Source organism: Pteronotus mesoamericanus, unplaced genomic scaffold (genome assembly GCF_021234165.1).
Source record: "Pteronotus mesoamericanus isolate MK-2021 breed Mesoamerican mustached bat unplaced genomic scaffold, CSHL_Meso_final contig_20, whole genome shotgun sequence".
NCBI classification, from domain to species: Eukaryota; Metazoa; Chordata; class Mammalia; order Chiroptera; family Mormoopidae; genus Pteronotus; species Pteronotus mesoamericanus.
This window is the reverse complement of record NW_026555085.1, coordinates 47,316,184-47,337,615: the sequence shown is the minus strand read 5'-3', so window position 1 is coordinate 47,337,615 and position 21,432 is coordinate 47,316,184. Positions and strand designations below refer to the sequence as shown.

Genomic DNA, 21,432 nt, shown 5'->3' with positions numbered 1-21,432 from the left:
CAGCGTTCCCCCTGCCCAGTCCATGTCCATGAGTTGCACGTGTAAGTTCTTTGGCTTCTCCATGTCCTATACTATTCTTAACCTCCCCTACCTATTTTATGCCTACCAATTGTGCTTCTTATTCCCTGTATCTTTTCCCCCCATTCTCCCCTTCCTCCTCCCCACTGATAACCCTCCATGTGATCTCCATTTCTGTGATTCTGTTCCTGTTCTAGTCGTTTGCTTAGTTTTTGTTTTTTAGGTTCAGTTGTCGAGTTGTTTGTTGTCATTTTACTGTTCATAGTTTTGATCTTCTGTTTCTTAGATAAGTCCCTTTAACATTTCATATAACAAGGGCTTGGTAATGATGAATTACCTTAACTTTACTTTATCTGGGAAGCACTTTATCTGCCCTTCCTTTCTAAATGAGAGCTTTGCTGGATAGAGTAATCTTGGATGTAGGTCCTTGCCTTTCATGACTTTGAATACTTCTTGCCAGCAAAGTTTCTTTTGAGAAATCAGCTGATAGTCTTATGGGCACTCCTTTGTAAGTAACTCTTTCCTTTCCTCTTGCAGCTTTTAAGATAATCTCATTTTTAATCTTGGGTAACTTAATCATGATGTGTCTTGGTGTATTCCTCCTCGGGTCCAATTGGGACTCTCTGGGTTTCTTGGACTTCCTGGAAGTCTATTCCGTTTGTCAGATTGGGGAAGTTTTCCTTCATTCCTTGTTCAAATAAATTTTCAGTTTCTTGCTCTTCCTCTTCTCCTTCTGGCATCCCTATGATTCGGATGTTGGGGCATTTAAAGTTGTCCCAGAGGTTCCCTAAGCCTTTCATCTTTTTGAATTTTTGTTTCTTCATTCTGTTCCAGTTAGATGTTTATTTCTTCCTTTTGTTCCAAATCTCTGAACTGAGTCCTGGTTTCCTTCCCTTCACTGTTGGTTCCCTGTATATTTTCCTTTATTTCACTTTGTTTAGCCTTCATTTCTTCCTTCATTTTGTGACCGAACTCAAGTCATTTCTGTGAGCATCCCGATTACCAGTGTCTTGAACACTGCATCTGGTAAGTTTGGCTCTCTCCTCACCACTTAGTTCTTTTTCTGGAGTTTTGATCTGTTCTTTCATTTGGGCCATATTTCTGTGTCTCAGTGCACCTGTTACATTATAAAGGGCGGAGCCTTAGATATTCTCCAGGGCAGGGCAACCCGCCTCAGCTGCGTTGTGGGCAGCATGTGGGGGAAGGGTCCGAGAGACAATGCCTCTCGTTCGCTGGGCACTAGCCCTACTTTCTATCACTTCTCTCGCTTCCCACAAGTGGACTGTGCTCTTTCAGGTGCTGATCCCCAGGTGGGTGGGTTTGTGTACATTCTAGGATCCTGTGGGTCTCTCCAACAGACTCTCCTATGAGACTTGGAGTTTCTTCCTCATTTGCAACCCCCATGGGATTTTACTGCCAGAAGTTTTAAGGCTTTAGTCTCCTGGTCAACCAGTTCCCACCTCAGCTGCTCAGTCCACGGCCTTGCAGGAGTTCCATGCAGTTTGATTTTCTGGCAGCTCTGGTAGTTTTTTGTTTTTAAGTTGGTTGTTATCCTTCTTTTGGTTGTGCAAGGAAATGTAGCATTTCTAACTATGCCTCCATCTTGGCTGGAACACCCTAGTAAAACATTCATTTTTAAAAAAGGACTGAATTATTCTTTAAAATTCTCATTATATGAATAATATGATATTTATAGTTTAAAAACACACCAACATCTATGATACTGATGAATTAATAGGAAAGCAAAAAACAGTTTATTTGGGTGATTGCATTTTATCTTCATATATTTTCATTATAGGTAATGTTGAAAAAAACCACAAGACAATTGCTGATAAATATATTTATTACCATTCTACATTTTTATACATACTTTAATATGTATTAAAATGTTTTTAAAACTACTGCAACCTGATGCTAGTTGATAGTGATTGCTTACTTGAAAACATTAACTTCATACATATCAAAATGCACAATCCTCAACAACATAACTAGATTACAAAATACTTGCTAGAGTATGTAAAAAAAATAAAATAAGTTTATCATACCTATAGTCTTATAGAGTCACTAGCTGACACAAAGATAATCAATTCCTTTTACAATAAAAATTTGCTCTGATAATTTGAAGGCTAATACTATGAAGGAAACTTTCCAGAAGACTAAAGAAATGCTTCAGTTAAGAAGTCAGAAATGTTACAAAACACAAAAGCCATCAGAAAGTTTTTTTAAGAGTATATTATACAATTAGACAATTTTTCTTTTAAAAAAAGACTTTTTGTATCAATTTTTTTTTCTGGCCAGATGGACATGACTCCAGTGTTTTAAAATATGTTCTAAAGACTTCCTCACAATTTCCAGGACCGTAGCTTTCAAATGTTGCTTGCATCCCAGCGTTGTTCAGATGAAGTAAATCTTATGAGAACTCACCACAAACCACAAGCTATCAGGGGCATGGGCCAGGGCTTACTCTTCTTTTTACCCCCCAGAACTTAGAAGTAGGCACTCCTCAATAAATGGTCACTGAACTCAACTGTTAAAAGTAACAGTTAAACTACCAATATAATAATAAATAAATAGTCCTTGAGGATTGTGGGAAATCAAAACAGTTTATACAAGTATTTATAAACACAGGAGAATGTCCTAGTTTATCCTAAATGTCCCAGCCCTTGTGAGTGTCATAGGGAAAAGCAATTGAGAGAAAAATTTCCTGAGGCGTTCATATAATAAGAATAGTTTGTTGAAACTGAAAAACAGACTGAAATTTTAAGAGGCAAGCTAAATATTAGCTATACTCCATCTTATTTGAGAAATAGCAACTTAGTTATTAACAGTACCACATGATTATTTTATACATGCCCTACATTCAAGACCGCTTTTAAAATTACATCACTAAAGAGAAAACATTTTCAATCTGTAATTAAATTTAAATAATTAATTTGGGCATACCTTTTAACATCAATAGCTAAAAGTTGATATTTGAGAAAATGGCTTTGCAAAAGGTATGTAATAAAAGCATTTTCCATAAAAACAAAGACACCTCAAGCAGGTCCACCAATACCTCTAGTTTAGGTCAGAAACTAATTTAGTATTTTAAAAATCATGTAATTTTAAACTTTGCACTAAGTCAGCTTGGCCCTTTTTTCCTGAGTCAGGTTTTGGTGTACCTGAAACACATTAAGTAAATTGAAAAGACTCTGGCTCCAAAAATATATAATCTGGTGGAAGAGTAACATTACACACACACACACACACACACACACACACACACACTCTCTCTCTCTCTCTCTCTCTCTCTCTCTCTCTCTCTCTCTCTCAATCTAATTCTGGGAGGAAAACCTTTGTTGCTCCTTCCTCAAGAACAGATACAAAATTATAAATTGTAAAAGTCCTATTCATTTATCAACTTTCTAAAAATAAGCATTCATCTCTTAAGAATAAAGAGCTAAATATAACCCTTCTAAAAGTGACACTGTTCACCTATAGTCTAATGCTTCTTTCTTCTAAAATCTTTGGAAATGTAATAGAAAATGTGACAATCAACTGAGCAACCAACCAACAGTGATAATTTAACCTAAGAATGAACATTTAGGAAAATTTAGCACAATTATTTAGAAAACATGCCACTGGAGTATGAGGGTAAAAAAAGTACGAACTTAGTTCCAAAAGGAGAAACTCTCACTGCAGAAGGAAGGACTGTCCTAATTCAAATGGCGTAATGAAGGTTTGCTACAGATGGTTGACATGAGAATCTGACTCCAGCATTTATTTATGTATTTATTTAAACTTCATAGTGTAATAGAGTTCAATTAACTTGCTGGGATATGAAAAGTAAAAAGCTACTTTAAAATCTGAATTATATTAAAAAACTGTTAAAGTAAAATAATAGAAAATGTCAATAAAGATCTGAAAAAACTCATACTTCTGGATAGACTCCAGAACATCAATTTTCAACCTCTTTCGCAACATAATTCCATGGCATATTCCAATGGGTAAAAGCTTATTTGGGCCAATTTTTCAAAACTTGAAAAATATTACAGAAACTCAAAAGTGACCCAAATCTTAGTGGCACATCAATATTAGCTCCTCACCGTGAACGCAGCAGTGGAGCAGTCATGGCGTTTCCAGCGTGCCAGCCGCAATGCCACCACTTGCCCTCTCACACAAAGATAATTATCAGATGCAAGTGAAGCAATAGAATGCTAATCTTTTTTAAAACATAATTTTATTGATTATGCTATTATGGTTTTCCCAAATTTTCCCCCTTTGTCCCCTTCCACCCGATACCCCCATTCCCTCCTACAATTCTGTTCCACCCGCCCCCCTCTTAATTCATGTCCGTGGGTCATGCATGTAAGTTCTTTGGATGTTAAGAGCAGTACTCCATTTCTTGTACTGCTCTTAACATCACCCAATCTATTCTGTACCTACCAATTTGTACTTCTTAATCCCTTCATCTTTTCCCCAGTTCTCTACCTTCCCTCTCCTAATTCATAACCCTCCAAATGCTCTCTATATCTATGATTCTGCTCCTGTTCTGCTTGTTTGCTTAGTTTGTTTTTTGGATTTAATTGTTGATAGTTGTGAATTTATTGCCATTTTAATGTTCTTAGTTTTGATCTTCTTTTTCTTAAATAAGTCTCTTTAACATTTCATATAATAGTGGCTGGTGATGAACTCCTTTAGCTTTCCTTTGGGAAGCATTTATCTGCCCTTCAATTCTAAATGGTAGCTTTGCTGGATAGAGTAATGTAGGTTGTAGGTCCTGATTTTTATCACTCTGAATACTTCTTGCCAGTCCCTTCTTGCCTGCAGAGATTCTTTTGAAAAATCAGCTGACAGTCTTATGGGAACTCCTTTGTAGGTAATTCTTTTCTTTTCTCTTGCTGCTTTTAAGATTCTCTCTTTATCTTTAACCTTTGGCATTTTAATTATGATGCGTCTTGGCATGGTCCTCTTTGTGTCCGTCTTGTTTGGGAGGCTGTGTGCTTCCTGGACTTGTATGTCTATTTCCTTCACCAAATTAGGGAAGTTTTCTTTCATTTCTTTTTTTCAAATAAGTTTTCAATTTCTTGCTCTTTCTCTTCTCCTTCCCACACCCCTATTATGTGAATGTTGGTACATCTGACGTTGTCCCATACGCTCCTTAGCCTCTCCTTGTTTTGTTTGGATTCTTCTTTCTTCTTGCTGTTCTGATTGAATGCTTTTTTCTCCCTTACGTCCCAAATCATTGATTTGATTCTAGGCTTCATCCAGTCCACTGTTGATTCCCTGTAATTTTTCTTTACTTCACTTAGTGTAATCTTCATTTCTGCCTGGGTCGTTTTTAAGCTGTTGAAGTACCAAATGAGCTCCTTGAGCATCCCAATAACCAGTGTTTTGGACTCTACATCTGAGAGATTGCTTCTCTCCATTTTGTTTAGTTCTTTTTCTGGAGTTTTGTTCTGTTCTTTCATTTGGGCCATATTTCTCTGTCTCCTCATTTTGGCAGCCTCCCTGTGCCTGTTTGTGTGTACTAGGGAGAGCTGCTTTGCCTCCCTGTCTTAGTAGAGTGGCCTATTGTAGAAAAGCGCACCAGTAAGTTGTAAGGGCGGAGCTTAGGTAATCCCCAGAGCAGGGCAGCCCATTTTACCAGGGGGATGGGTCTCAGATCTGGTGTGGCCGTTGTGTGGCTCTGTGTTGGGGAGGGCTCTGGAAGGGGCTAAAGCCACTGCCTGGCCTCTGGAGTTTTGCCCAGGGGGGAAGCTGTCCCCTGGCACTCGCCCTGCTGCCAGACACTTCAGCTTCTCCCCGTGTGCCACTGGTGCTCTTCCAGCTGCTGCCCCAGTGTTGAAGCCCAAAGGGAATAAGTCTGTGGGCCCTAAGTCCATTGTGGGCCCTTTTAGAGGAGATGCCTGAGAATCCTGCAGTCTGCCCCAATCCCTGCTGACTTTTACAGCCAGAAGTCATGGAAACTTACCTTCCTGGCACTGGAACCCTATGCTGGGTGGTCTGGTGTGTGGCTGGGATCCCTTGCTCCCAAGATATCCCTTCCAATTTTTATCCATTTTATGTGGGTGTGGGACTGCGCATTTTGTGTCTTCATCTCTCCTACCTGTCTGGATGAATGTGACTTCAATTCCTTGGTTGTCGGACTTCCATACAGCTTGATTTCCTGACAATTCTGGGTGATACTTGTTTTGTAGTCTAGTTGTAATATTTGCTATGGTTGTGCAAGGAGGCAGTCCATATTTACCTATAGGTCCATCTTGATTGGAAGTCTCTAGAATGCTAATCTTGAATTTTCTCTAATTTGTTTCTAAAAAATAATGTAATCACAAGAAAAATATGAATACTTTATATGAGTAACAATTAACTTGTGATACTTCACAAAGGACGGGAGAGTATTAGTGTGTTAAGATACCAGTTAATAGCCATTGTTTTAGAATGTTATCAAGGCTTTAGAAAACAAAAATGCTCAGTGTGAGGCTTTTGTTGATCCCTCCCCTCTATATAAAATATATACTAACCATCACTTTTTGAGATTATAAATAATCAGACAAGAGGTGGCACGAAGGATTAAAAGTTGATCCTTCCAAAAGTTCCAAAAGTTGAGATGAAAAGTTAGAAGATTAGTTTTCATAAGGCAAAGTCTTAATGTGGCAGGGTAGCTGCATCCCAGACGTAACTGCTAAAAGAAAGCAAGATTCTGAAAACTCCCATGAGGACACACTGCTGCACTGTAATGGTCCAGTCAGGGCACTGCCATCTAAATCCCTTTACTCAGTGTTTTCAGTTCAGAGGCTTGAAGTTTTATCCTAGGAGAATGTCAGCTTAGATGATGTCAATCAAAGAGAAACAGGTTTTATTTTACTGTTATATAGGAAGAGGAGCTGGAAAGTATTTTTTTGTAATGGACCTGACAGTATTTTCAGGTTTTGAGGTCACATAATATGGTCTGTTTCTTCCCTACTCCTCCTAAACCACGTAAAAATCATTTTTAGCATGCTAGCTGTAAAAAATCAGGCTGCTTGCCAAATCAGATTGTAGTTTGAAGAAACCTGATATAGAAGATAAACAATTTCCAAGAAGCAACACTCCCCCAAACTATTAAGAATTAGAGGAGAGGTTCAAAGGACTGTAAGGGTACCAGGTGAACTTCCCAAATGGAGCAATGAAGGCTCAGAGGGGTCCAAGTGACGTGCTTACAGCAGAGAAGCCAAATGACCACTTTTCTTTCCTTCCCCCTTCATTTTGGAATATTTACCTTCAAATTTGAGGACTCCTTTTAAAATAAAGTATTCCGAGGCTTTACTATATTCACAACTTAAAGTATTTGCTTTACCAGATACTTTTTTTCACATTCTTTTATCATGTTCAAGAAATTCACACTAAAATAAGAATCAGAAAAAACTTACAGTACTTCAAAATTAATATTGGGCTTGCACAGTATGTCCTCACTTTTCAGGAAAGAGAAATTTGACTCTTTTTAAGACTGAAAATCAAGCATGCCTTCCTCCTTCATCAAAAAAGATAACAGGAAAAAATAATCATCACCACTTCTTAACGATCCATAAGTGGCTCCTAAGTCTTCCTTTTATTCTACTCTATTTAAAAACTCTTCTTGAAGTTTCAATTTAAAGTCCTCTCTGATTCTTTCTAGCAACTCTGGCTTAAAAATAACATCCAACGCAGTCATTGCCAGAGCTTTGGCTGTACGCAAAGTATAGAATTGAGCTTCTTGTGATCCTAGAAAGTAGAGGAAATGAATTAAAATACTTCCTTATTAATTATAAATTAATGTATTAGTTTTCAAGTTAGCTCTCAATATCTAAGTTGCCTCTCTATCACCCACGACATATAGTGCTTTCTGAGGTGATGTTAGGTACTGTAATAATAATAGACTAAAGTAAACAATCAGAAAGGAAGCTACTACTACAAAAAAGAGTGCACATACTAAAACATTCTAATTCTAATAAAACTTACCTGCAGCTTCAGTATATTGTTCTGTATGATTCAAGGCATCAGATCCAATGTAAAAATATGGATGAATCCCAGGAACCACAAAACTAACATTTCCAAAATCAGTAGATCCTTGGAAAGGTAAAACAACCCATGAATATCTAATTGCTAGTCCAGTGGATACTAGACCATACTTGCCTTTCAATCTCTTTCTTTTTAGCACCTGCATGATTTACTGCTCCTTCCCTTCTAGAAATACTCTACCCCTTTGGCTCCTAGTCTCTCCCGATTGTCTGGCTTTCTGTGACTGCTGTCTCCTTCTCTAGATCACTTCCTTTTCTTATCTCCTAAGTGCTAGTGATTGATACCAAGGGTTTCCTTGGCAACCTCATCAACTGTTTTCAATTACCTTTCAGATACTGACAACTCCTAAACCTCCAACCTAGACATCTTCTGGGAGTTCCAGATTCAACAAGCTACTGGACAACTCCCCTTAGAAATCCTGTAAGCATCTCAAATTTAACATACTAATCATTTATGCCAACCCCCCAGACCCCAACCTGCTCATTCTCTTGAACTCCTCTTAATAAATGACATTGGCACCCCATTTTTATCACCAAGTCTTTCTGAGTCTACTTCATCAACATGTATTATTATATTTTAGGAGATAAATCTCTAAGATGCAAATGTATTAGTAAGGCTTTAAAAATATCTAAAATAACCCCTAATACACTCATGATTATTTAAATTTTAATAGTTATGTGTTACTTCTCAGAAACTGAAAATGATCCCATATAACTAAGTACTTAGGAGACTGCATATTTATGACTAAGAACTAATTAAAATTCTATTTCCCCTTTTAGTAGCTTACTTAAAACTGTTTTTGAAATGGGGTGATTACTTAGTAAGTTATATAATATCCAATCATTGTGTTATACACCTGAAACTAATATAATATTGTACATCAACTGTAATTGAAAAATAAAAAATTAGAACTAAGCACATTTAAACACTAGAAATGTTTAGAATATAAAGCAAAAAGTATTTTGGCTATTTGTAAAAACAAATCTGCTCATTTGACAGTCTACATTTACTGAAGTTTATTACTTTCTTTCCCCTAGCCATTAAATTTGTGAAAAATATCATTAAAAACATCAGCAATACCTCAAGCTGTTAGGTAAAACCATTCAGTGAAATATGTCCCTTCCTCAAATAGCACAATAAAGAACTTAATTACCTGAAGAGCTATTCAAAACTGCATCATCTTCTGAAATGAATTTTATTCCCAGCTTTTCCCCGTTTTCAATATAAGCTTTCCTTAGGCTTTTATTGGGAAGGACATTGTAATAATCATGTGCTCCACCTTTAATTTCTACCTAATAAAAAAATTAAAAAAAACTTTAAATAAAAATTCAAGTTCACTATCTACATTTCAAACCAACAATGGTTTAATATAAAGAGGTTAAGAGGGGATGCTTTCCCTCTGGATATAAACTCTTTCAAATCTCTTACCTTACAAAAATGTTTCTTCTGCAACAACAGTTCCTAAGACTATCTCCTTTGTTATGTATGTGCCAAACCACATGATGCTCCCTACCTATCCTAGCCAGTGGGTTTCAACTTCAATCACCTAAGTAGGGTGTGGGGGGGGGGCGGGGCAGGAATCTCCGATCCAACCTGCACCCCCAAGTAACTCTGATGCAGGTGGTTAGAAAACCACACTCTGAGAAACACTGCTCTCGGCTGTAGCCTCTACAAGAAAGAAATTAAACTTTACTAATACTCAATGTACAAAATGAAAGACACCATTGCCTGGTCTGAAAGGTGTAAAGGTATCCTGAGAGAAAGAAGATTCTTCACAATTTACACATTTAGTTTTGATTAAATCAAAATGGACACTACGCCCTCAAACTAAAGATAACGCTTAGAACATTAGCATAAGCCACTTATAAAATGGCAGAGATGACATTTCTTCTATTCTTAGCAATATCTACAAGGTTTATCTGGAAAAATCCAGCCATTGCAAATATAATGAGAATGATTTGTGTGACATTGATGTAACCCGGCATCCACAGAGAGTGGTCTGGAATACCCAAGTGTGAACAATGATGCTTTCACTGTACTCGTCAGTGGGGCGGTAGATGCCACTGAGTGAGCATGTGTACTGTGTGGCTATCACATTCAAAATGACTGAGCGAGTAGAACAACAAATTTGCATCAAATTTCATTTTAAGCTTGAACCTTCCTCTGAGGAAACTATTTGGATGATTCTAAAGGCTGCAGGTATGGGCAACTGGCAGCTTCATCATGATAATGCGCCTGCTCATACATCATGTTTAGTACAGAGATTTTTGGCAAAACATCAAATCACCCAGGTGACTCAGCCCTACGCAGATTTGGCACCCTGTAACTTCTAGCTTTTCCCAAAATAAAAATCACCTTTGAAAGGGAAGAAATTTAAGACCATTGATGAGATTCAGGAAAATATGAAGGGCCAGGTTGATGACAATTGGGAGAACTGTGTGAGGTTTCAAGGTGCCTCTGTTGAAGGGGACTGAGGCGTCATTGCCCTATGCACAATGTTTCTTGTCTCTTGTACTTTCTTCAATAAATGTCTTTATTTTTCATATTATTTGGCTGGATACCTTCTGAACAGACCTCGTAAGTTAATCAGATATTACAAGTCAGCCAAAATATAAAGTTACTGAAAGACTATTAATATGAATTTAAATCCAGTAACAATGAATCTTACCTTAAGGGAATATTATATCTTGAAATACTACCTAACGATAACTGTTCATGTATTTATTTTACAAATAAATATTTAGAATATTTATAATTATAAACAAACAAGGGATAAATGCTTAATTTTTTACTCTTTGGACACTTAACATATCCTGGCTGAGAATCACTGTTACTGTCTGAGACCCTGCTGCTTATCTGAATCGTATACCTCCAGTCTAGTGAGGGCAGAAAAAAATGAGGTATTATGTTATGTATGAGGGTTAGACCCTAACTCTTCATAAACATTACCTCATTTAATTCTCATAAGAACCCTAAGATAGGTTATATTATCTCCATTTCCACTGAGAAAATGGGGGCCAAGAGATACTAACTAGTGTTTCCGAAAGTTACTGGATCAGTGAGGCTGAGAGGCACAAGTCCAGATCTTGTCTCCCCAGTTAGACCGCTGGTTGCCAGCAGGGCAAAATTGATGCCATTCTGTAACTTCTCATCCCACTGTGTGCCACGTATAATTGGTACATAAACGTTCCTGACTTCATGGTGCACATGTACAAAACTTCTTGACTAACTTCTGTGTCTATTTTAACTCTCATTCCAGCAAACCAAAGGTATTTCTATTTCTACTATACATATCTAGAACTTCTCCAAAAATAGCTTTTGCTGATTTTGCCATAAAATCTCCTTTATAGAAGCTAAGTAGAGCAATTCTAAAAGCATAACTAATAAGGAAGGATATAACTTGCAAAAAGGCAAGAATTCCACTTGGCAGTGTCAGAGTTATTCCAATTACTGTGTGATATGATGACCACAGTCTGCCCTGTGCAGACACTGAGTAAAATAAATGAAGGCTTTCACATCAACATTCAGACAACTGACTTTACATATTTAAGACATCACCAAGTGAAAAAGCAGCAAGGTGCTAATCTAGCTTAATATAAACAATCCCAGCCTACATATATACCTCTAATTATAATATAGATTAACTCTTAAAAGTTCTTACTCTGCACCCAGTAGCCAAAGCTGCAGCTCTGAAGCAATCTTCTGCCTTTTTGGTCAAAACTGGAAGTTCTTTCATTGAAGGTGCACGGAAGTAATAGATTAATTCAGAATAACAGGGAATGATATTGGGTTTTACACCACCATTTTTTATTATACCTATAAAAAAGAACCAAATTACTGGAATTGAACTTGGAGCTTTGAGACCATTTCTTTAAGCTTAAATATACCCATAAAGTTTTTCAGCCAGTATGTGCATAAAAAAGTAATTTAAACTTATTTGCTTCACAGGTATACCAATCAAAGATTTTGCTGTATAACAAAAGGTTCTATGTATCATAGGGTGATACTTTCTGGCTAATAGGAAAAGAAATAATTGTATATATGTACTTTTTCTAGGGAATTTATAAGAAATTATGATTCCTGATGACAAAAAACTGTTAGAAATTTTATAACTATATTAAGCCTTCTGGAAAATACTTTTATTTCAGTAGCTTATATTACAGTTGTACATTTTGATAAACTTTTCACATGAGAAGAGAAAAAAATCTGATGGTGTAAAGTTCTATAATTACCCTTGCACTTCAAGAATCCCGTATTTTAAAAGGCATTTGGCTCTGGGAAAATAATGTTCATGCCAAGAAGAAGATAATGTGTCAAAGATCACTAAGTACTATGAACTGTTAAAACAAATTTTACTTGGACTTACACAAAGGAAGATTTGTCCATTCAAAATTATAACTAAAATAGATATACAAAATCTAATTTTATCTGAAAAGATAATATAATTTATATGCATTAGAAAATTTTTAAACATATTCCTGCTCATTCCTTTTAAAGAAACTAAGGTAGGAGGTTGGTAAAAGCCTAATTACAAACTAATTTAAGCCTATAGTAAAATCAGGTAAAATTAGATATTAAAGTATTGAGATATTATAATTTCCCTAATCATAAGAAAATAAACTAAAAATAAATTTGTACCTTCAAGACAGCACTTTATTACTACATTTATATTAAGGTGATACACATAATTTTTAAAAGACGCTACTTAGGATTAACAGCACTTGAGTAAATAAAACCAGTAACCATAACTTTTTTAAATTGAAGAAATGACCACATTTTGTTACCAGTAAGAGACAGGATAATTGGAAAATCAAGTTCCTATTTTGAAATGACCACAGAAAGAACATAGGCCCTTACATAAACCTTCTGACTTCTAATACTCAAAATGACCATTCCATTCTGTTGTTTTTTTTAAAGATTTTATTTATTTTTAGAGAGAGGGGAAAGGAGCGAGAAAGAGAGGGAGAGAAATATCGATATGCAAGAGAAATATTGACTGGTTGCCTCTTGCAGGCCCCCGGCTGGGGACCTGGCCATCAAGCCAGGCACGTGCCCTGACTGGGAATCACACTGGCGACTATTCAGTTTGCAAGACAACATCTAATCCACTGAATTACACCAGTCAGGGCTCCATTTCTGTTTAATAATAATCTTATTTGTCTTCTTACCCACAAATAGACAAACATCCTCGGATCCTGTTACGCAATTTCTGACAATGTTTACATATTTTGGAATATTCATATTAAGTACATAAAATGCTTTCAATTTTTAAAAAAAATCACATATTTAGTAATTATATTGTATTAAAGTATGTTGAGCACCACCTATTACACAAACTATCTGACATTCATACCATGAACTCTCCAGGTTGGTTTCATCTGCTGTCTTAACACAGACAGGTTGTTGTATGCAAGAACAGCAGCATCTAATGCATTGACTCCCTCCCAGGGATAAGCAGCAGCATGAGTTGCTTTTCCATGGTATTTCACAGTCACACTAGGAAATAAAACAGCATCTGGAATTACTTTTTTCAATATCACTAAAGTAAGAAAATCCCAGTAGTCAGAATTACACAACTAGTATTCAAATTAATTCACACTACTAGAATTTTTATTTGAAAATCATTTGCAGCAGTAACAGCAACTTATGCAGCTTATTGTAGTATTTTATTATATAATACGTTGACTGACACAAAGAAGGCATTCCAAAAAAAGAGAGAAAAAGAGAAACTGTGATCAATCAACTATACAAATTAAATTTGTACACAATTCAATTCAAACAAATATACAATACTGTATTAGGTGTTGGAATTACAAAAAAGATGACTCCTATCTCCTTCTATACTTCATTATGATAGTCCCACACCAAAGGTCAGCGAAAATGCAGATAATTCTGTCTCAAGGGTGGGGGAAGGTCAAGAAAAGAGAAAGGCAACATTTAAAATGGATTGGGACAAACTCTGAAAATCAGATTATACTCACACGGTAAGATACTCTAGTATTTAGTCAGTTGTTCCTGAACAACATTTTCTTAACGTTCCAAAATATGTTATCACCGATACCTTCAGAGTTCTCATACCAGTCTAACTACTCAGATACAATTAAAAAAACACACTGAGTGTGAGGATTGCATATTAGTTATTTACAAAGATGCCTTGCTTAGAAAATATTTTAAAGCCCAACTGATTAATAGTACCTACATTTAAATGATAAAAAGCCACACCTTTTTTTTTTTTTTTAAATGGGCTAGATTCAGGAATCCTTAGACCGCTTATGTGCTCATGGAATTTCCTGACTGATTCCACACATTCTGTTAGGAAAACAAAAACAAGTAAAAGCAACCAAATATATTTTTAAGATTTTACAATACTTGTTATTTCCTTGATACCATCTTATCACCATCACCCTGAAACTGGAATTTTAATGAAACAGTGATAAATTTAGAGAATGGAAAAGGATGTCCTTTATGAAAATAACTCTAGCACCATTTCTTCCACGGTTCAGGTCTACATACAATTAAAGCACAATAAACTACAAGAAAATAAATGCTAATGTTTTGTATCCGTGCTAGTATTTTGGGCTTTAAAAGCATATATTTAAACCAAATGGTATGGAATAATTTTCAAGACTGCTTAATTTTAAAAAGCAATAACCAGGTCAACAACTTATTTGGCAGAACACTTTAGGTGTAAACCCTCTTTTAAAATTTAATTTATACATGTACCTCCTTATGTCTATAAATACACCCCAAAGTCCTGAAAGGATACAGACCTCTAGAAAAGGACTAGATGTGGGAAAGGTGGTCAATAGGAACATCTTATTTATTGTTAGAGATTTTTAGGATGAACAGATAATTGTTAAAATTTTAATTTTTGTTCTTGTTCTCATTTCCATCTTGTTCAAAAGATGGCCAATAAAAAAAATCTAAGAAGCCAGACACTAAGAATAGGCCTGAAGCCAACTACACTGACTTAGGATCAAGGTCAAGAAGCCTAACTCTAAATCCTAGAACGTTAGTGGGCTGGGAAGCCTGCCTGCACCTGCAGGCCCCCTCTAGCCAGAGGCCCTGGCAGAGACTTCAAATCACTAAGGTTTTCCAGAGGTGTATGGGTGTACTCTATCTTTGAAACCAAAGTTGAAAGATTCTTCCTACTGTTACAGCACCAATTCCCAGTGATAACAACAAAGATACCAGAACAGTTTTAACAGTCACCCTCTGAAAACAAGGCTTCATGGTTGAAATTTCTGGTCCACAAAATTCAAACAACTTCAATAATGCATGGTCCTACATACCCCAAAAATTGAGCTTTTCAACATAGCAAACGATCAATAATCCTTTTAGCACCAGACACATCAGAAAAACATAGATCATCAAATTCCACAGCTAATCAGCTTTGTACTCTCGCTCAGGAATTTATCTTTTTTGCAAAGAATTTAAAGTAAAATAAGTAAACTAGAGAAGTGTGTTTTTTTCCCAAGTCTAATAAACTTGTCTCTCATAAGCCATACCAAAAGCTATTTTCCAGGAACCAGATTATGCTCAGTTAAAAATAGAACATAAGTGTCAACATATTATTTCCTATTCTTATGCTTTTTAGGCACTATTTTAATAGTCTAATTATGACTATCATATGAGATCTCAGTTAAAAGAGGCTTAACAGATGATTCAATGAAAATGAAGACATAGTATCATCTTTCAATTCACTTTATTTATATATTTATTTATTTAAATCCCCACGAAGATATGTTTTGTTTTTTTAACTTGATTTTAGAGAGGAAGGGAGAAAGAGAGAGAGAAACATCAACATAAGAGAGAAACATTGACTGGTTGTCTCTGGTATGTGCCTGGAGCAGGGATCGAATCCACAACCTAGGTACATGCCTGATCAGGGATGGAACTTGCAACTTTTTGGTGTAAGGGACAACACTCCAACCAACTGAGCCACCTGGCCAGGGCTCAATGTACTTTTTAAATGTATAAATACGGAGTTTTTAGTTTCCAGTTAAGACATAAAAGTATTCTAGGGACATAGAGGAAAGATGATATGAAGATACAGAGAGAAGGCCATGTGAAGACAGAGGCAGAGATTAAAATTATGCTGATACAAGCCAAGGAATGTCAGGGGCTATCAGAAGCTGGAAGAGGCAGGAAGGATCCTCCCCTACAGGTCTCAGATGGACCTTGGCCCTGTCACCTGATTTCAGACTTCACATCTCCAGAATGAGACAATATATTTATGTTCTTCTTAAAAAAAGAAAAGAAAAGACATTACGGTATTCTAATAGTCTGTTTTCCACTAAGAAGTTTATTTCAACTTGATTACTTACTCATGTTCAGCCACATCAGGTAGATAAGCAGCATTCTCTTGGGATGGATGGGCCATAAAAACAACATCAAGATTTTTAAAAGCCCCTGCTTCAATTAAATCAATTTTGCCACCACCGTCTTCTTCTGCAGGGGTTCCCAGGACAATTACCTAGTGTCAGAACAAAGCAACAAAAAATCCTAGTAGGAAAATATCAGATTAGTTCTCTTGCATATGTATTCACAATCTACATTAAAGTGCTTAAACTATGGAGAGATGTTTTGTTCTCTAACACTTAAATAATGCAGTGGGCATAAATCTATGGCACTAAAGTAATCACAAGTTTTAATTTACATTATTTTACAATTTGGTATAAAGTACTAAAGATATTACAGGAAACTTTCCCTAATTTTACAACTCAATTTTATATAACTACTGACACAGATGAAAAAGATAAATACTACACACTAAGTTCCTCAAAATTCTTTGACTCATTTCTTAAAGCGTCTTCTTGACTAAGTCTTTTAGTGTATGTCTGTAATTATTCAAAAGCACTTGATTCATAAGGAACTTTCCAGTTACTTCCTAATTTCCCTCACAACAACCCTGTGAAGTAGGTGAGTGATCTGTATCATTATTTTAGGGAGGGTGCTTTTGAGGCACAGGATGAAGTGTCTACTCTTGCCCTAGAGGAGGTCTTCAGAGCAGGTCTTCAGGGAGAGCTGGGATTAGAGGTTCAGACCTGTTCCTTACTGAACTACCTCATTAAAAGACCTTAATTCATTAATCCTTTATGAAGAGCATTAAAAATAAATCTTAAGGCCACAGGTAGAAACAGCCAACTATTACACAAACTTACTAATTCGAATACAACAGTTCAACCAGGCAGATTTATTGGTCACCAAACACCTAATTAAACAAAAAAGAACTTTGCAGAATCAACGTTTTAATTTGATATTTAAGTTGAACTTCTTCAAATAATTTTTAAAGCAAAGAAAAATGATCTATAAACAACTAATATATTTTCAAGATCATGTATCTGATATCTTCTCGAGTTAAATCTTGCTGACTTCTCTGAACTTCTCATAGACCCAGTTAAAGCTACATCTCTACAGTGTTTCTTGCAATGGCAAAGGATGGCCCATCCCAACCAAAACAAAAACCTAACCAGATGCAAAAACAAACCCCCAGGGGCAGAAAAGAAAAGGCAGCTAAACAGGAAAAGTCACAAAAGCTGGAAATTTTAGGGTAAAAGTGAAAGGTTACTGGCACTGGAAAAAATGGGCTAAAGAATAAAACTTTAGTCTTCCCCTTAACCCGAATGGTGATGACTGTGTCTTAGCTCACAGAATGAAGAACATATCACCTGGGAAAACAGTAACACAAGATTAAACTTGCCCTTTGACAAACATAAACATTTCCCCATTTAAAGAACTATTTATTAAAACCATTTAATAAACCTTAACTCATAGATCAATTCATTTATGTGGTTAATGTTCATTCACTTTCCAATTGTTTTGTATATTTCTAGAGGTTTGGTAGTTTTAATGACTGATAATATCTTATGACTGCCACAAACAAAAGATTTTGGGAGAGCCTAATATGAAGAGGGGCTGCATGTTTCCCTACGGTAACCTCTTCCACCAGAGATTGCACAACCTAGTCAGCAAATTGCAGTGGCTTCTGTTACCAAAAATAGGCCCTAAGGAAAACCAGGCTGGGCCAGTCAAGATGGAGGCCTAAGTAAACATGCTTGCCTCCTCACACAATCACAGCAAAAATTACAACTGCACTACAAAACAACTATCACCCAGAATCGTCAGAAAGTCGAGCTGTATGGAAGTCCAACAACCAAGGAATTAAAGAAATCACATTCCTCCAGACAGGCAGGAGGGGAGGAGAGGCAAAATGTGTGGTCCCATACCCACATGCGTTGGATAAAATCAGCAGGGATACTTCAGGAGTGAGGGATCCCAGCCACACACCAGACCACCCAGCATAGGGTTCCAGTGCCAGGAAGGTAAGTTTCCATGACTTCTGGCTGTAAAAGTCAGCAGGGATTGGGGCAGACTGCAGGATTCTCAGGCATCTCCTCTAAAAGGGCCCACAATGGACTTAGGGCCCACAGACTTATTCCCTTTGGGCTTCAACACTGGGGCAGCAGCTGGAAGAGCACCAGTGGCACACGGGGAGAAGCTGAAGTGTCTGGCAGCAGGGCGAGTGCCAGGGGACAGCTTCCCCCTGGGCAAAACTCCAGAGGCCAGGCAGTGGCTTTAGCCCCTTCCAGAGCCCTCCCCAACACAGAGCCACACAACGGCCACACCAGATCTGAGACCCATCCCCCTGGTAAAATGGGCTGCCCTGCTCTGGGGATTACCTAAGCTCCGCCCTTACAACTTACTGGTGCGCTTTTCTACAATAGGCCACTCTACTAAGACAGGGAGGCAAAGCAGCTCTCCCTAGTACACACAGGCTGCCAAAATGAGGAGACAGAGAAATATGGCCCAAATGAAAGAACAGAACAAAACTCCAGAAAAAGAACTAAACAAAATGGAGAGAAGCAATCTCTCAGATGTAGAGTCCAAAACACTGGTTATTGGGATGCTCAAGGAGCTCATTTGGTACTTCAACAGCTTAAAAACGACCCAGGCAGAAATGAAGATTACACTAAGTGAAGTAAAGAAAAATTACAGGGAATCAACAGTGGACTGGATGAAGCCTAGAATCAAATCAATGATTTGGGACGTAAGGGAGAAAAAAGCATTCAATCAGAACAGCAAGAAGAAAGAAGAATCCAAACAAAACAAGGAGAGGCTAAGGAGCGTATGGGACAACGTCAGATGTACCAACATTCACATAATAGGGGTGTGGGAAGGAGAAGAGAAAGAGCAAGAAATTGAAAACTTATTTGAAAAAAAGAAATGAAAGAAAACTTCCCTAATTTGGTGAAGGAAATAGACATACAAGTCCAGGAAGCACACAGCCTCCCAAACAAGACGGACACAAAGAGGACCATGCCAAGACGCATCATAATTAAAATGCCAAAGGTTAAAGATAAAGAGAGAATCTTAAAAGCAGCAAGAGAAAAGCAAAGAATTACCTACAAAGGAGTTCCCATAAGACTGTCAGCTGATTTTTCAAAAGAATCTCTGCAGGCAAGAAGGGACTGGCAAGAAGTATTCAGAGTGATAAAAATCAGGACCTACAACCTACATTACTCTATCCAGCAAAGCTACCATTTAGAATTGAAGGGCAGATAAATGCTTCCCAAAGGAAAGCTAAAGGAGTTCATCACCAAGCCACTATTATATGAAATGTTAAAGAGACTTATTTAAGAAAAAGAAGATCAAAACTATGAACATTAAAAATGGCAATAAATTCACAACTATCAACAATTAAATCTAAAAAACAAACTAAGCAGAACAGGAATAGAATCATAGATATGGAGATCATTTGGAGAGTTATCAGATGGGAGGGATGAGGGAGGAAATGGGGGGAAAGATTCAGGGATTAAAAAGTAGGAATTGGTAGGTACAGAATAGGGCGCTGTTAAGAACAGAGTAGGAAATAGAGTAGCCAAAGACCTTATGCACATGACCTATGGACAAGAACTGGGGGGCGGGGGACACGCGGCGGCAGAACTGCAGGAGGGAATGGGGTTACCAGGTGGAGGGGGGCAAAGGGGGAAAATTGGGACAGCTGCAAAAGCATAAAATAAAATATATTTTTTAAAAAACAGTCTGGGCTCTAAGTTCTTTTCTAAGGGAGAACTCATGCTACTCTTTACACCTACGTAAGAGGGAGCGAAACGCCAAACTGCAGTGTCGCCAGATCGGTAACTGCTGAAGTTTTATCCAGGGTTCTGCCTTCCGTCAGAGGCGAGGCTGGGTTGTCTAGTGCCGTCTCTTACACCTGTCCTTGGGCAGGAGGACACAGGTGCGCACGGAATGCCAGGTCCTGCCATTCCCCTGTAGGTACCTGCCGGGGCAGGTGATGGGAGTTCCACGCCCAGACCCGCCTCACCTTCACCGGTGGAGGTGGCCCGGGGAGGCCCTCCAGAGCCCCCTTCACGCCCAGCGCCGCTGCCACCCCGACTTCGGCGATTAGGTTGTGGCCGCAGGCGTGCCCGATGCCCGGCAGCGCGTCGTACTCGCAGAGAAAGCCCAGGTGCACCGGGCTCGGTCCTGCCTGGACCCCCGGCGTCTCCCACTCAGCGCGGAAGGCTGTGGCCAGGTGGTAGTGCGGCCGCACCATCCAGGAGGCGGCCGGCGGCTCGCACTGGAAGAAGCGCGTTAGCACGCCGTGGGCATGGTGTTCCTCGTAGGCCAGCTCGGGCTTGCTCCAAATTGCGTGGCTCAGGGCTCCTAGGCGCTCCGCCGCCTTGTCGATGTGCTCCGCCGCGCGCAGCTTCAGCAGCTCCAATTCAAAGGCATCGCCGCAGGCGCCCCCCTCCACGGGCTTCTCCTCTCCAGGTCTCATCGAGTCCAGAGCTGGTGACCTGTTAGCACTCCGCTCGAACGCCACCTTGATCGCTTGTTTCTAGCGCACCCCGCGCCTGCGCACGTTCCCAGAGGCCGCGAGAACTCGTGTTGTGCGTGCAGGCCTACTCCACATCTCCCCGGAGATGGGTCCCCCATCCCTGGGACCCCGCCTCCAGCGGCTTGGGAAACGTGGTCCGCCCTTTCTGGGACCCGCAGGTTCTCCGCGCAGGGGCAGGCAGCGTTTGGAAGGACAAGGCGATCGGAGACTCCTCTCCCTACACCTTAGCTGTGCAGGCAAGCGAATTAAGCGCTAAAGTTATTATTAGTTTTCCATTATTGCTTATTTTCCACAGCAGCGGAATGAGAATTGTTTTATTGGTTAATAGACAACAGAGACAGACCAAGTGGAAAATAATCCCTTGAAAAACACCAGTCCCCTTTCTAAAACAGTAATAAAAAATTCTACAAGGTTTTTAGTTCATAAAACTGCAAAGAACACTGGTCTGTAGATTCTACATACTTAAACGTTTTTGGTACTGCCCCTACTTTCTTCTCCTTGAAGTTACTGTATTATTTAAAAGCTGCAAGTATAGTTTTTTCATTAAAATC

General features: G+C 38.3%; 1 protein-coding gene across 1 annotated transcript; it reads right to left on the bottom strand.

Moving 5' to 3' along the window:
- Positions 1-7,227: 7,227 nt before the first annotated feature.
- PM20D2 (peptidase M20 domain containing 2) lies at positions 7,228-20,901 on the bottom strand. Its single transcript, XM_054569704.1, has 7 exons — positions 20,366-20,901; positions 16,365-16,513; positions 13,391-13,533; positions 11,699-11,853; positions 9,191-9,329; positions 7,978-8,085; positions 7,228-7,740 (listed from the first exon to the last, which is right to left on the bottom strand). The coding sequence occupies exons 1-7, from the start codon at positions 20,819-20,821 to the stop codon at positions 7,589-7,591; spliced, it is 1,302 nt and encodes a 433-aa protein (XP_054425679.1). The 5' UTR covers positions 20,822-20,901; the 3' UTR covers positions 7,228-7,588.
- Between the last annotated feature and the right edge of the window lie 531 nt (positions 20,902-21,432).

Coding starts and splice junctions, on each gene's coding strand:
- PM20D2 (XM_054569704.1), bottom strand. CDS start 20,821: ATGAGACCTGGAGAGGAGAAGCCCGTGGAGGGGGGCGCCTGCGGCGAT. Junction 13,534..16,364: donor CCTGATGTGGCTGAACATGA/GTAAGTAATCAA, acceptor TTTATTTCCTAG/TGTGACTGTGAAATACCATG. Junction 8,086..9,190: donor AGTTTTGAATAGCTCTTCAG/GTAATTAAGTTC, acceptor TACCTTTCCAAG/GATCTACTGATTTTGGAAAT.